Consider the following 15464-nt stretch of genomic DNA (forward strand, 5'->3'; position numbering starts at 1 on the left):
TTGATCTGATTCTTGCATTGCATTAAAGTATTATGTGCTTAAATCTGATTTGTTGAATATCCCACAACTGACTAAATAAATGATGGCTTATAAGTTACAGTGGCAGGGCTCACACAATAGACTTAAGTCAAAGCCAAACATTATGGCTTAAATTGTCAAATGAATCTAATTTATCTGTAAGTTGGCAGTTTTATATTTAATGTTGAATAATATTTCCATTGCTGACCTGTCAGTACTGACTCTGCTTAATTAAAACTTGTTATTAAGCAAAAGGTCTTAGCTTTTAACTCTTGGGAAATATTTAATATATGGACTCAAAATATTCATATTTAATTTGTCAACATCTCCAAGCTGTAAGTAAGCTATTAGTATTGTTTGTCAACATAGTATACACATTACTTCTGTTTTCTGTCACTTGCTATTCCCAAAAAATTGTATAAATGACTTTGTGTTGCTCATTGGTTACATAAGAGTCTGAAATTCCTAACCAGTTTTAATGATTCATCCATTTATTCCTAGTAGGACTATCTAGTTACTTAGAAACAAATATCAATAGCTTCCATGGAACTTAACACCCAGGAAAAGTGAGATGAAAAATTAAAAGGATGTTATCAATAAAATATCTTTTTTCTAAAAAGTGAAAGCTTTTAAGTAAATAAATTATATGGCCTAATGATTGTGATTCATTCCCTCTTTATAATTAATATGGTATAATTGTGTGTACATATATATATATATATATATGAAGTATGTGTGTAGGTATGTTATTGTAAACCTTTGCAATATTTATTTATTTATTTATTTATTTGATTTGTCGATTGCTTACAAGATTATAAGTATAAGGATAAACAGTTATGAATATATGAAATGAATAAATATAAGAAAAATAAAAGAAACAATAGGACAGGGACGGTAGGCACGTTGGTGCGCTTATGCGTGCCCCCTACAGACCTCTTAGGAAAGCGGTGAGGTCAATAAAAAGTCTAAGGTTAAAGTTAAATATCATTTTCCTAATTGTTTCCAAGAAGGCAAATGATTTTGATTTCATTTTTATTAAGGTGACTTTTATATTCTTTGTACGTACATGACATTTAGAAATTACTTTTACAGTATTTAGAGACATTCCTATTTTTAATTAATTCTTTACATTTATTCTTATTCTCGTAGAATTACCTCTCTTAGCATGAAGGTTATGCACGCTTACTTCTCTGTGCACAACCCTCTCTTCCTTCTTGGAATATTGCAAATATATTAGACACAATCCCCTAGCCTAGGACACCGGAGCAGAAATTGGAGTGAGGAAATGATGGGAAAACTATCTATTCCGCCTGTACATGGACACCAGTGGATACAAATCTTAGATACTATTCTAGTTTTAATCTAGTTCAACCTGTTATGCAGAGATCACTGATGGCCCTCATTATGAAATAAAAAATTCAACATTAACTTCAAATAATAAAAATGCAAAAAAAAACCCAACCCAACTTACTACGTTCTTCAGTTTGGCACAAGGTGTCACTGGGACATTCTGCTTCTGCTAACATATTCAGTAGAGTACTTGGTAATTTGGGGCTCCATTTTTTCCTGGTTTCAGGGAACTCAGAATGTTTTTCATTTACCTGGCCAGCTGGGAGGGAAAATGTTACTTTCCTTATGCAGGCAATACTTGATAGGTAAACTACTTGTTTAGTGACCTTTCAAAATTACGACACTGAAAAAAGTTACTTATGACCGTTTCCACACAATCATTATGGGATCCCTGTGGTCATGTGATAAAAATTTGGACGCTTAGCAACTGGCATATATTTATGATAGTTGCAGTGATCACAAGCAAAGTCAATGGGGTAGCTAGATTCACTTTACAACTATGTTATTAACTTAACGACTGCAATGATTTACTTAGTTGTGAGAAGTAGGATCATAAAATGGGGTAGAATTCATTGAACAACTGTTTTGTTTAGCAATGGAAATTTTGGGCTCAGCTGTGGTCATAAGTCAAGGACTACTTGTATTTTGAGAAAACAAATAATATAGATTTGATCCTCTTTGTGATACATTTCCATTTTTCTTCATCCCTCCTTTTTTCACTCCTGGAAATTACTGAATTATCCTCCAACCAAATTATATGGCCTAACTTAATGATTGATCATTTAGTTATGTTATGACAGATTCAAAATTACTTATGATCCATCCTTGAAGTTATAATTATCGCAACCCCCCTTATGGTCATATGATCACATTCCTGATGCTTGGCAACCAGCCTGTATTTATGACTAGTTTTAGTGTCCCACAGTCACCTGCAATATTTTGCTGGATTTGCTTAATGTTCAAGTGGTTCCCTTCACCATTTGACTCATTTAAAGGCCACAGTGATTTGCTTTATGACCATTGTAAAAATAGGCATAAAACTGAGTCCGGTGACATGATGACCTACTTAATTACTGCAACGACATACAGTCAAAATTTTGGGCTCAATTGTGGTCATTAAGTGGTAATTACTCATAGTGAACATTAACTTGTTGATTAGACCAAACCAATTATCTAGGCTGCATAGGATCACATTGATAGTTCATGAGATACCTCAAGAAGCCATGTGTAGAATAATGTACAATAACACTGGAGAAAGAAGTACTACTGAAGTCCATTATTTCATGTTATGCAGAATTGTTGAGCCCAGTACCGGATTCAGTGTCTCCTTGCACCAGAAGGAGGACTCTCAATCATAGAAATGTTCTGCCTGGTAGAACAATTTGTAATAATTTGCTTTCTCATTGGAGTTCCTAGTCATCCTTTCCATATTGTTCTACACAATTCCACAAATCTTTGCAACAGGTTTTGGGAAGAACAAAGGTGCCCATGGGAAAGCAGTGAGAAAAGGATACTTTTATCATTAAGTGACAAATTTCATACTTTTACTCTTGTTCTCCTGGATACTCTATCACAAACGTTATCAAACTATTTCTGCTAAATTAGTTTGTATCATTATTATATTGTATTAACTGGCTTTGTGCTTTAGTTTGATGTAAAGTGAATGCAATATGATGTAATAAATTATTGTTTTATACTTCTTTGGATAGTATTTTTGAAGCAATAGAATTGAAAAATTAAACATATTGAGTCAGGAATAATCAGGAAAACAATGAACATGTTAAAGTTGCCAATATCTTTTTAAAAAGGTGGCTACTTTGTAGCAAAAGCACTTAGGCTTCACAGTGCTTTACTCTCTGAGTAGTTTACAGAGTCAGCCTATTGCCCACCAAAATCTGGGTCCTCATTTTACCAACCTCGGAAGGATGGAAGGCCAAGTCAACCTTGAGCCGGTGAGACTCGAATTGCTGGCAGTCAACAGAATTAGCCTGCAATGCTGCCTTCTAACCACTATGCCGCCACAGCTCTGATATCTTGAAAACTACTGAAATAATAGTTCAGATCAGAACTGAAACCTAAGGTCTATTGCACTGCATTTCTTAAGATATAATGAACACATTTTATTTAAAACAAAGCAAAATGTTTCAGAAAGGTCACCTTCATCCATAGTATTCCATACAGATGCGATATCTGCATTTTCTAAGAGATTCAGTAGTGTCTGCGGAGTTGAGATTTGCCATTGTTTTCTGTCGTTTATCACATCTTCATTTTCAACTTCTAAGGAGAAAAATATTTTTTCTGAAAGGATACAATATGGATGCTAACTATAGCTTATATTTATGCCATTATCTACTGTTTAGGCAATTCTTGACTTATAACAGATAATCGTATAGTGACCATTCAAAGTTAAAATGGCACTAAAAGTGACTTTTGACCATTTTTCACGTTTATGACCAGCATCCCTATGGTCATATGATCGAAGTTCAGATAGTTAGCAACTGACTCATATTTTATAATGGTTGCAGTGTCCTGGGGTCATGTGATCATCGTTTGCAACCTTCTGACAAGCAAAGTCCATGGTGAAGTCAGATTCATTTAACTGTATTACTAACTTAACAACTGCAGTGATTCATAATAACTGTGGTAAGGTCATAAAATGAAGCAAAACTCACTTAACAAATGTCCCACTTAGCAACATAAATTTTGCACTCAGTTATGGTCATAAGTCGAGGACTACCTGTATTTCATCTAGGAGGTAATTTTTTTTTTTTGAAGAAGTCTTACGATAAAATTTTGTTTTAAAGCCATTGTTGTTAGAGACTAAATAATCAGTATTAAATTGCCCTGGGACTAGCACACACTTTTCTCAAAATATTATCAAGATGATCAAAGGCAGATTGCAGTTCCTGTGTATGACCAACATAGATGTGGACATGCTACAATAGGAAAGCGAGTCAGTTTTCAAAAATATATCTTTATTAAGAAACAGAAAATTGTTATGGAGAAAAACAGCTATTTAATAATAAAGAACGTGATTATTGATTGATAGGTTAATCAACTTTCTACGTCTGTCCATCTGTCCCAAAAGACTGGCTAGCAAGTCTAACAGAAATCACTATTAAAAACACAAACAAAACCCTAAGTTGCAGCCCCTGAAAAAATAACGGTTCCCCCTGTAGCCTACATACACCAAAGCTTCCAACAAATGATCACCTGAGCCCTAGTGCCTGAGGAAAGAGCCAGGTCTTCATAGCCTTCCAAAAGCCAAGTAAGGTTAGGGGTTGTCCATAGCTCTAGTGGGGGAAGCTGTTCCAAAGGACAGGCATCATGGCAGACAAAGTTTATTTCCTAAGAACTGTTAGGTGACTTTTTTCCCCCACTGTGGAAACCCAGAACATGAGAATGGAGGCAGAAACCATCAGGTACTGGCAGTCCCACAAGTAACCTGGTCCCATGGCATGCAGGGCTTTTGAGGTCACCACCAGCCCAATCACGTTCCGAGCAACCTTCCCCGCAAAAACTGTTCAATACAGCTGGGTCCAGCAATGGCTTCTTAAGGAACAGATAGACCACAGCCTCCGTTAAGGCCAGAGGAATCACCCGCTCCTGCAAAGAGGTATGTGCCACTGCTCGAAACCAGCTACATATAACTTCCTGGGTTGCTAGGACCTACTAGGAGGGACACGGATCTAACATACAGATGGAAAGATGCAATACCACAAGGATCCTGTCCTCTTCCTCAGGAAATGGTGTGTGTGTGTGTGTGTTATTATTTTTGATCATTTTTATTTTTATTCTATTCTGTATTTTCTACTCTTTGTAAGCCTCCTAGAGAACGAGTAGGCAGCTACATAAATGTTAATGATTTCAAGAAACATACCTATCTTCCAATGCCATAATTCCTCCTCCAGTTTTTTCTTAAGGTTTTCTCCATGTTCAAAAGTCAGTGTTTCATTAAGTTTATCTTGCTGCTGAAATCAAACACACACAAAAAGTCTGTTTTGAAAAAATTAACTTACATTCTTGTTTGTTTTGAAACAAAAGCACTGAACATCAGAACCAAACAAATCGAATTATCAAATATCATCGATATTTGATGCTTTTCAGTGAAACAGTCACTTAAATAGCACATAATCTCTCTTCAGATTTTTATCAGAAGAAACAAATTTCATATAGGGAATGCCATATTTTCTGTCTATCATTTTGAAAATCTTTTAGGTAGAAATCATAACCTGACTCAAAAGTTTATATGTGCCAATCTGCACATTTTCTCTGTGACGGATGCTGGATTTATCCTAACTCATGGAAAAATATGGCGTAACTAAAAAAAGTCTATGTAGTAATACTTTATTTAATTGTATGTTTCTGGAGGGTTTTTTTTTGAGATTCTGTGAGTGTCCTCCAGAGGGTTATAAATTAACTAATAGGGCTGTGCATCAATCTAGACTCCAAAAGGAAAAGGTGGTTCATACTGAAAGATGACTAGATGGATATAGGATGGACCAATAGATACCATGTCACAACCTGTGCATCTTGCTTCCTTCCTATCCCATCTTTTAATCATGATTTTGTATATTTTTAATTATAATGTTGTATTCTTATTGTTATGGTTTTATTGCTTTTAATGTTGTAAGCTGCCCAGGGTTGCCTTGTGGTGAGATAGGCAGAGAAAGGAAGGAAGGAAGGAAGGAAGGAGGGAGGGAGGGAGGGAAGGAAGAAAATTTTCTTCCTTAAGTCACACAGAATGTTTCCTCTAGTCAGGGCAGAGCCCTAATAATTACATAGTTATTTTTAACATTTTGTATTGAAACATAAATCCATTGTGCTTGCTTTGCCTAAAATTGCTATGGCAGAGATGTTTCAAATGAAAATTAAATACCAGGAGTTCAGCTGGTTACAAAAAATCAGTGAAATAAATCTGAGGAAAGAACAAGACTTTTAGTTAGAAAATCTTGCTAAGAAGATCTAAAGACAGGTATTAGTGGCAGATAATAAACCATGTTGAAAGGTTATACAAAGCTATACATAAAGAGCAGAACCAGGAGTCAAGCAAAAGTCTGGCCAGAGGAAAATTTCAATAACTAGCCCTTGAAACATGACTTTTCTTAACAGTCAGATGCAGCAATAAGAGACTGTGACAGAGGAATATTGATGGCAATATCTTTTCCTATTGGAATATAAAAATTGGTAGGAAGATTGGAAAATCTGGACCGAGAGGGAAACAAATACTGACAGCTGATATAGCTGTGGAAGATGTCATTAAATATAAGACAAATGAATTCAAGCAATCCCATCTTTCAAGTTACACCCCCCAGTATTTGTTTAAATAAATTCACTCAATAAACAAAAGGTGGCAAAGTGCATCAGATTCAGAGGCAAAATGGTACTTCAGAAGGTGCCAACACTTAATGTAACATGGCTGTAGCTGCGAAAATTAAACATGTCTTTTCCTGGGATTGCATAGCTGTGTTAAAAGACAAAGTCACTGACAAATATTAAATGTGTATAGAAAATGTTTTATGAGTTGAGTTATGAGACTCATGATTTAATTGGGGTAACTGCCAGAATCCTAATAATCACTTTAAGAAATTGCAATACTATTTTTGCACCCTGAAGCACTTTCAAATATGAAGTGCTGTATAACTCCAATTATCTTTATGTGTTTAATGTGTCAGCTTGTCTGTAGAAATGGTATCAATTTCACACCTATACACAAGAACGAAGCAATTCAGCATAAAGATACTGGGAGCCTAGTTTGATGGCAGCGCTTTTATTATTGTATTATTTTCCAGCTCAGGACACATTCCATAGCTGTGATATCTAAAGACTTTTGCAAACAATGAGGTAGGAAGTTCCATACTGTACAACCTCAATTTTTTGTTAAAAAAAGAGAATACTGTGGAACACTCACCTTGTTTTAACACATAGTCTTTACATAGGCAGGGAATCTCCATGCACAGATTGATGGTCATTAACAATCTTATCATTCATTGCAAATACAGGTAGGCTTTGACTTACAAGTTACAACAGTTGTTTAGTAACCGTTCAAAGTTACAAAAGCACTGAAAAATGGAAGTTATGACCTTTTTACACAGTTACAACCTTTGCAGCATCCCTATGATCATATGATCAAAATTCAGAGGCTTGGCATATTTATGACCGTTGCTGTATCCCAAGGTCATGTGATCACCTTTTGTGACCTTCTGATAAAGTCAATGGGAAATCCAGATTAACTTAACAATGCCGTTACAAACTTATCAACTACACTGATTCACTTAACAACTGTGGTAAGAAAGGCAAAAGGCAAAACTCACTTAAATGTCTCATTTAACAATAGAAATTTTGGACTCAATTGTGGTCGTAAATCAAGGACTACCAGTACCTGTACAACTATGGTCCAAAATTATACCTCATTTTCTTCCTGGATGTTTTTCTCATCTGCTGCATCATCTGTTAGAGCAACCTGAAACTTTATACCTCCCTGAAAAAATAAAATGCAAAAATATATAAACGCTGCCATAGAAAATTCATAGCTAAAATATGTTAGTGCAGAGAGAGAGACAAATGATCATTCCTCTTGTGCTATTAAAGATAGCAACATTTTAAAAATGCTCCATTGTTTTTCTCCCTCTAGGAAGAGGGAAGAAGAAAATTAAGTAGAAAGGACAACGAACAAGCGATTTCTCTCCTTTGCTTTGCTGAGATGTCCATTATAGCAAAATGAAAGAAAAACTCCCCTTATTCTTCATTCTTTTAACTCTAGAGATACCGATACTAATATTCCAATTGAAATGATATAATACAAAGGTGGCATTATTATGATATATAGATAAGAGATATATAAATTGAACCTTTGCTTTCTGTTGTATTTCTGGGTTGTTCTTCTCCTGCCATATCGGCAGTCCAATTTGTTTCAAGATTTGTTCCATGTCCTGGGGAGAGGAGAAAAAAAGCGAATTGTTATTATATTGTTATTATTTGCACTAAAAAGATATAGCATGCAAGTATTAATAGGCAACTGAAAACAACAACAAGACTCATGGTTGGGCAAAATGGATCTTTTATGAATGCTAAACTGTTCTACAGAATCATTTAAAAATAATTTAGTACATGGTGACAGAGCATAAATCGGGATTTACTACTACGAGAATGGGCAGTGTGATAGATGTGATGACCTAATGTTACATGTACGACACCAGAAGCCTCCAACATTCAAGGGTCAATATTTTTGAAAATTATTTCACGTGATCATCAGCTGTTTAAGGGAAAATATGTGTCTTCAGCTTTGAATAAACCCACAGCAACCCTAAAAACCTGAACTCTTCCCCACAATATTTTGAAAGGTTTAAACAAGCAGCATGGATCTTACATTTCTACAAGGAGTATGAGATTAATTTTATTCTTTAACCTCCAAACCCAAAAGTAGGAAAAAAAAGAACCCAAGATTTTTAGCCTGCCCAGTCTTCTGGCATCAGGTCATCTGGCCATGTGCCCAAAGCCCTAAACAGGATCCAAGGTTACCCCTCCCTCAGAAAGACACCAACACTATCCTAGTTGACTTCTGATTATTTGCTGTAGATGGAAGGGGTTTGTTTTCAACCACCAGTTTTTTTAGCAATTATTTCTGAGTCTGTTAGAATTCTTAACCTGTGTTAATTTTGAGGTGGATTTGTATATTCAAGTTATCCCAGTAAATGCCACATGCAATATTTTTATAATAGCTTGGATGGATGGATGGATGGATGGATGGATGGATGGATGGATGGATGGACAGATAGACAGAAAAAGCTGCTATCTCAAAAATTAAATTTGCACTCTTCTATTTTTTTAAAAAATAAACAAGTATATATCTGGTGGAAATTATAATAAGATCACTTGTACTTTTATTTTAGTTAAAACAAAAATAGAGTTCATCCCGTTAATGAAGACACTACAACGAACCAAAAAAAAAAGGTTGTACCAAAACCAAAAGTGTTGATACCTGGCCTGGTTCATTTCTTTCTTCATAGTTAGTATCAGGAGCAGACTGGTCCTCACTCTTTCCCTGCTTCACAATGTAGGTTTTTTCTCTTAGGTTTTTATTTTCCTTTAAGAGAACAGAAATAAATGTAACATGTTTTAGGTTCAGCAGATGGATGTTAAGTATAATCATTAAAACTTTCTTCTACATGAAAGAAATTCTACAGTGTCATAACAAAAGAAATAAATGATTGCAGAAAACAGCATTAGAATATGCATTTCCATTCAGATAACATCTAAATATTATTTCTAAACTTGTGGAGTATTCACATTAAAGCAATCTACATTTAGGACTATGCAAAGTAACTTTGATTCTGGAACTTCCAAGGAAGAAATGGCGAGCAGAAGATGGTTCTGCTGAGGGTGGAGAGGACAACCACAGTGGATGAAGAACCAAGTCAATGGATTGACTCTTCACAATTTCTCTCTGAAGAAGGAGTGGACTTGGATCACCCATAAGTGCTCCAGGCACTTGCTCCTCATGAGGAGACCATAGAACAATGGTGGGTTTAAAGCTCTGGGAGATGAGGTAATACCATCTAACTCAAGCTGTGGTTTGGCACCTAGAAAGGGACACAGTATTTGCACATTTCCTTTCTTAATCACTTTTGGAAATTGCTTGTTTAACTGCTTTTATGGTATTAGGAACCTTTATAATGACACATTTTACTATACCAGGCGAGTGTCCTAAAATCCTTTGAGAAATAACTTTTTAAAAAGGTTTTGTGTGGGGAAGATTATGAAAAAGAGAGTCCTTACAGGCTGGATAAGTTTACCACACAACTCAGAGACAAAGCTTCCATAAATATAATGATACTGTAAAAAAGTTGAGATCCCTCTCTCCATATGAATGTAAGATGAAAAATTATTTTGTGTTTCTTTCCAGAATCTCTGTCTTTTTCAATTTAAGAAGACAAGTTTTTAATTTATCATGTTAAAGACTCTTGTGATCACAGAAAAAGAACAGTATACCAGTAGCACCTGTTATTAACCATGACACTCTAATCACATAAACATAATAAATCATATAAGTGCCATAATATCCAAATATCCTGGCATGAGTAATTAAGTTACAGCATTTATATAAATGATATCATATACATATTTTGTCATCTGATACCCTTGACCCTTCCCCAGCCACCCATGTTGTACACATTAGCCGTGCATTTGAAAGAGCTATTACGCATTACATGTTAGTCTGAATAAATCTTCTTTGGAGCTTTGAAACAGCCACATCTTTTGCAAGGTTCAAACAGTTGCTCCCAGAGCTGTTCCTGGCTGTCTCAACATGGGTGTGCATGTACTGCTACTTTTGCTTTGTGCAATCTCACCAGCGGTGTGCTGTTGTCTATGCGTGCACATGCATATTCAAAACAGCAAGAACAGCTTTTGAAGTATTTATGCTAGTCTTGCAACTTTTTTTTAATGCTTTGAAGAAAGAGCTGCTGTTTGGGCTAATACGCTTTGCAAATCATCTGATTCCAATGCTTTCCACAGCCCATCAAGTAACCATTTGGTGCAAAGACATTTACCTTAAGCGCTTTAACACGGATTTCATTTACTTCACTGTGGTACTGTTGGCGAATTTCATGCAGCTGTTTCAGGTACTCCTGCATAAAGTTATTGGATTTGAACAAAATGTATCTTTAAAAACAATTCTTAATATGAAAGAAAATATGCATTAAAAACACAATCTTATAGAAGTTACTTCAAACCTAAGTCCTACAAAGAATTAACTTCCCAGAAGTGTAAGAATTGGACTACAACTGTATAGAGACATGTAAGGAAATGAATATCAATATTATGGAGGTATACTTGCTTTTAAAATTTTCTACTTTGAACACACTGGCTTGTTCTGACATTTTTAGAATCCCTGTAACATTTCAAATGATAAATAACTGTATAGTTTCTCACTTAACAATGGAACTGTATTGTGTTATGGATTAAGATAAGTTGAATATAAATTGTATTTAATGTTTTAAAAATGAGGGAACCATTTTTAATTTGATTACAGGAGTTATACAGCTGCCCATCTAATAAAATATTAGGTGGCTCACAACAATCCATATAAACAAAGTTTAAAATAATGTTACCCTCCTCCCCCAAGAACCAAATCAAACAGGTTGTTTCCCGACAATCCTTGTAAAGAGAATTTTGGATTTAATGCAAGATGTACCTTTGTAATGCATGTTTAGTCTAATTCAACCTTCCATCTAAGACTAAAAAATACAGACACGACATGGGTATCAAACAGTCCTCTTTCCTGTTGACTAGATCTTGAGAATTTAAAAGCTTATATGCTATTATGTTGCCTAACAAATATTTTGCTTTCCTATGGATTTTATCATTTTTCTTATGGTGAATGTAACTGTACATTAAAATGTAAACAGTTATCCTGATCTTCTGTTGTGGCTTCCCCAAGTCACTGTACATAGTGCGCTCTTGAAGACAGCAAAAATTCTTACGTTATTGTGGAATCGCTCCAAATAAGTGCTAAAAGCCAGTTTGAAGAGAACTCACTTTATTAAGGGTAAATGTAAAAATCTTATAAGGGAAAACATGCAATACTCTCTGGAACAGACATCAGGTATACCCACAATGTTTTGCCATGGCATGTCTATGAATGTGGGGAGGTTTGCAAAGGTTTCTATAATTAGCTCATTAATCACAGGTACAAAACAAGATGTCAATTAGAAACATGAGAAACTTATCAGCCCTGTAAATTCCTCATCATCTCTGCATCTGGGCATTTCCCCCACATATATTCCAAGGCCATGCTATGCATATACCATTTTTGTATTAAAACCCCATGCATTAGTTAAACACAGCATTAGCTTGATACATACTGCTTCTCCCTGAGTTCTAAGGCTGTGGCATGCTACTTAGACCAAGAAGGGATTTTCAAAAGCTTCTCATATTGAAAAATCACAAACAGTCAAAATAATTTGTCCTGGGCATTGTCAAATTGAAAAGTAGAGAAATAAGGGTATTATAAACCCATTGAAGGAGCTGTTTAAACCATACAGTTGGTTAAAACTAAATAATATATTAATAATTTTGAATACTCAGTCCTTAAACAGACACATTGAAAAAAAATAGGAATAGATAGTAGAATCATAGAATTAAAATTACCTCATAGGTAATTTAGTCTATTCTCTAGCTTATGCAGTATTCACTATAGCATCTGTGATAGATGACCACCTAGCTTCTATTTTCCTTCATAAAATATAGTCCTCAACTTATGAGTTACACAGCATTGAAAAAAATGAGTTATGACCATTTTTCACACATCTGTTATAGCATCACCCCCATGGTCATGAGATCAAAATTCAGATGCTCTCAAAAGTCCGAGTTCTGGACCTAAACCATAATCAGGAAACCACTCGCTTTGGGTTCCAAATGGTTTAATAAGCCGGATGCTTGGCACACAGTGAGTTAGTCAACAAAAAAAGTAAGGAATAAAGGCTGGAGACAAGCCTATGAAGACTGGAGCTACGCCCTTCCACCACCAGAGCAGCCAACCATCCAGCAGGCTCAATTACCTGATTGTCGGGCCGCCAGCAGATTCAACCAGCTGCTCGTCAGCCAGCTTGAAGGGAACTACGATCAGCTGATTGTTGGCCAGCATGTATGCAGTTGGGATCAGCTGTTCGTCAGCTCCACATTTCTCACTGCTTGCAGGCTTCCCACCACCCACCTCCTGTGCATACTTCCTCGGGTATGGCAAACCCCGGTACAGGGTTTGACAGACACTTGGCAATTGACTCATATTTATGACAGCTGCAGAGTCTGGGAATCATGTGATCCCCTCTTGCAACCTTCTGACAAACAAAGTCAATAAGGATGCCAGATTCACGTAACAACTGTGTCACTAACTTAACAACTGCAGCAATTCACTTAACAACTGTGGCAACAAAAGTTGTAAAATAGGGCCAATTTCACTTCACAAATGTGTCGCCTAACAAAAGTTTTGGGCTCAGTTGTGGTCATAAGTCAAGGACTACTTGTAAAGACAACCTGTATATTTTTTATGACAAAATAATAAGTAGGTAGAGATGTCTATTATTCCAATCAGAGATTCTTCAGTCCATATCCAAATGCTCTAGCCAGACTCTCTTACCTGTTCTTTCATTTCATTTTTTTGAGGAAGAGCATTATTACAGAGTTTGAGCTGTTCTTCCTTCATTTCTTGATTCTGCAGCTGACAAAACTCTGCAGAAGATGGCCGTAGCCCCTATTGAAGTTCAAAATAATTAGCTATTGTTAAGAGCAGTGTCTAGAAAAAGCGCTTTCATTTTTATGTTCACTACACTGAACAGAAAAATCAAAATGAAAATAGTATTACAGTTAATGTAGTAATAATGCATTTCATGTTAACACCAATAAATAAGAATAGGACTTCCAAAGTTTATTTGCTCCAATCTGTTTTTTAAAACGTATTATTATAGAAATTGCTCACCAGTTGCTTCTCTACTTTTAACTTGTTTTGCTGAGCGTTAAATCGTCTCTGAAGATACTCGGAAGGCCTGAAAAACATAAAAGTCATGGAAAACTCTAAACAGAAAATAAATGGGGCATCATGTCAAAAACCAATAGATGTTTCTATATTCAAGAGAAAAAAAATACAACCCATGAGGTGGAGGTGGAGGTGGTTCTTGTCCTCTCTGCTTATAATATTCTTCCATTCTCTGACCAATACAGGGATCATCATCTTGGACCAAAGCTCTCTTCTGTAAGTTTGCCAGCTTTACGTAATAATGGTCATAATGTCCACACATTCTAATGACCTCTGGCTTCCCACATATTTTAAACGCAGGACCCAAGGGCTGAAAATATTAAATTTATAAAGACAACAAATCCAAAATATTGAATATTGATTAAATCTGAACTGTTACCTCTTGCGACATTCATTTTATGAAAACAGGCTCATTCTGAGCCCAGTGAATGGAAATCAATTTTACATAAAATAGTGTGACCTGATTATTGTCCTGATAGAAAGAAACTGAGCTCTTCAATAAAAATGTTGTTTCCTCTTCAGCAAAAGCAGAATATAACAACAAAACAAGCAAATTGCCTTTCTTTGCTAAGCTTTAAGCATAAATCCTTCGGCTAAATATCTGAGCGCTGATCTTTATAACAATGATTGCAATCATTTGGCCAGGACCATACCGTCCTTAGATTAGGACCTCACACTTCTCCTATTTTGCTGCATTCATTTCCACTTCAATCTCCCCTCCCCCATCTCTGTCATTTTGGCTACTCTGCACCCCCTCACCCCTGTTGTCCACTGCTGCCCCAGATGATTTGCCATCTTCTTCCTCCTGCTGCTTAATGAGGTATGCCAAGCCTCTCCCTTCGTTGGGCACCGTTGGCCTTACAAGGCCTTCCCAAGCAGTGGAGAAAAAAATACAGTGAAAGTCACTTTGGTGCAGCTGGTAGCACTTGGGGTCAGCAAAGCAGGGTTGGGAAGCAGAGAAGTAGGGCACAGAGGCCAAAAGGAAAGAGATGGTGGGGAGAAAGAAAGATGGAAGGAGCTGAAGCACACCCTGCGGTCATAAGTGTGGTCAGACTGCCAAGCATCTAAATTGTGAATGTGTGACCACGGGGGCATAGCAGTGGTTGTAATTTTGAGGACCAGTCAAATACTATTCGTTCAGTACGGTTGTAATTTTAAACCATCACTGGCTGAATATAGTAGAACTTGAATAGAATACTTTATTGGATAAATGTGATCAGACACATAAGGAATTTGTCTCCGCTGCCTAAGCTCTTACTCAGTGTACATGCAAAACAACAAAGTAATAATCATCATAATAATACCAATAAGAGAAGGTAGTGGAACAAATGAGAAGGATAAAAGTAATGCAACCCTACTATATGAGTAAATATACTTAGACATAAGACAGTATTGTGGGAATTAGGTATTCAGCAGTGATAGAATGAGGAAAACCACTGTCTTTGTGTCTAGTTGTTTTCGCATGCAATGTCCTGAGGGAAAGAGTTGAAACAGTTTATGTCCAGGATTTTCAGAATGGTCATTAAGAGATGACTATCGGTAAAAGGTTAGCAATATATAA

The 15464-nt window shown here is 36.0% G+C and overlaps 1 protein-coding gene across 3 annotated transcripts in view; it reads right to left on the reverse strand.

The window, feature by feature from the left end:
- The window catches only part of NEK5 (NIMA related kinase 5), a 32160-nt gene that overhangs the window by 3299 nt on the left and 13397 nt on the right, over positions 1-15464 (reverse strand). For 2 of the 3 annotated variants that reach the window (XM_087918151.1, XM_087918166.1), the window contains 10 exons: positions 14017-14213; positions 13847-13913; positions 13508-13621; positions 10920-10997; positions 9350-9454; positions 8220-8300; positions 7778-7849; positions 5249-5339; positions 3526-3645; positions 1490-1627 (listed from right to left, as the gene is read on the reverse strand). In XM_087918151.1, coding sequence (XP_087774277.1) covers positions 1490-1627; positions 3526-3645; positions 5249-5339; positions 7778-7849; positions 8220-8300; positions 9350-9454; positions 10920-10997; positions 13508-13621; positions 13847-13913; positions 14017-14213 — 1063 coding nt within the window. The remainder of the gene's footprint in view (positions 1-1489; positions 1628-3525; positions 3646-5248; positions 5340-7777; positions 7850-8219; positions 8301-9349; positions 9455-10919; positions 10998-13507; positions 13622-13846; positions 13914-14016; positions 14214-15464) is intronic. The other variant, XM_087918159.1, reaches the window with a different exon arrangement.

This window comes from Pseudonaja textilis, chromosome 1 (genome assembly GCF_049901715.1).
Source record: "Pseudonaja textilis isolate UNSWEBS1 chromosome 1, rPseTex1.2, whole genome shotgun sequence".
Lineage (NCBI taxonomy): Eukaryota > Metazoa > Chordata > Lepidosauria > Squamata > Elapidae > Pseudonaja > Pseudonaja textilis.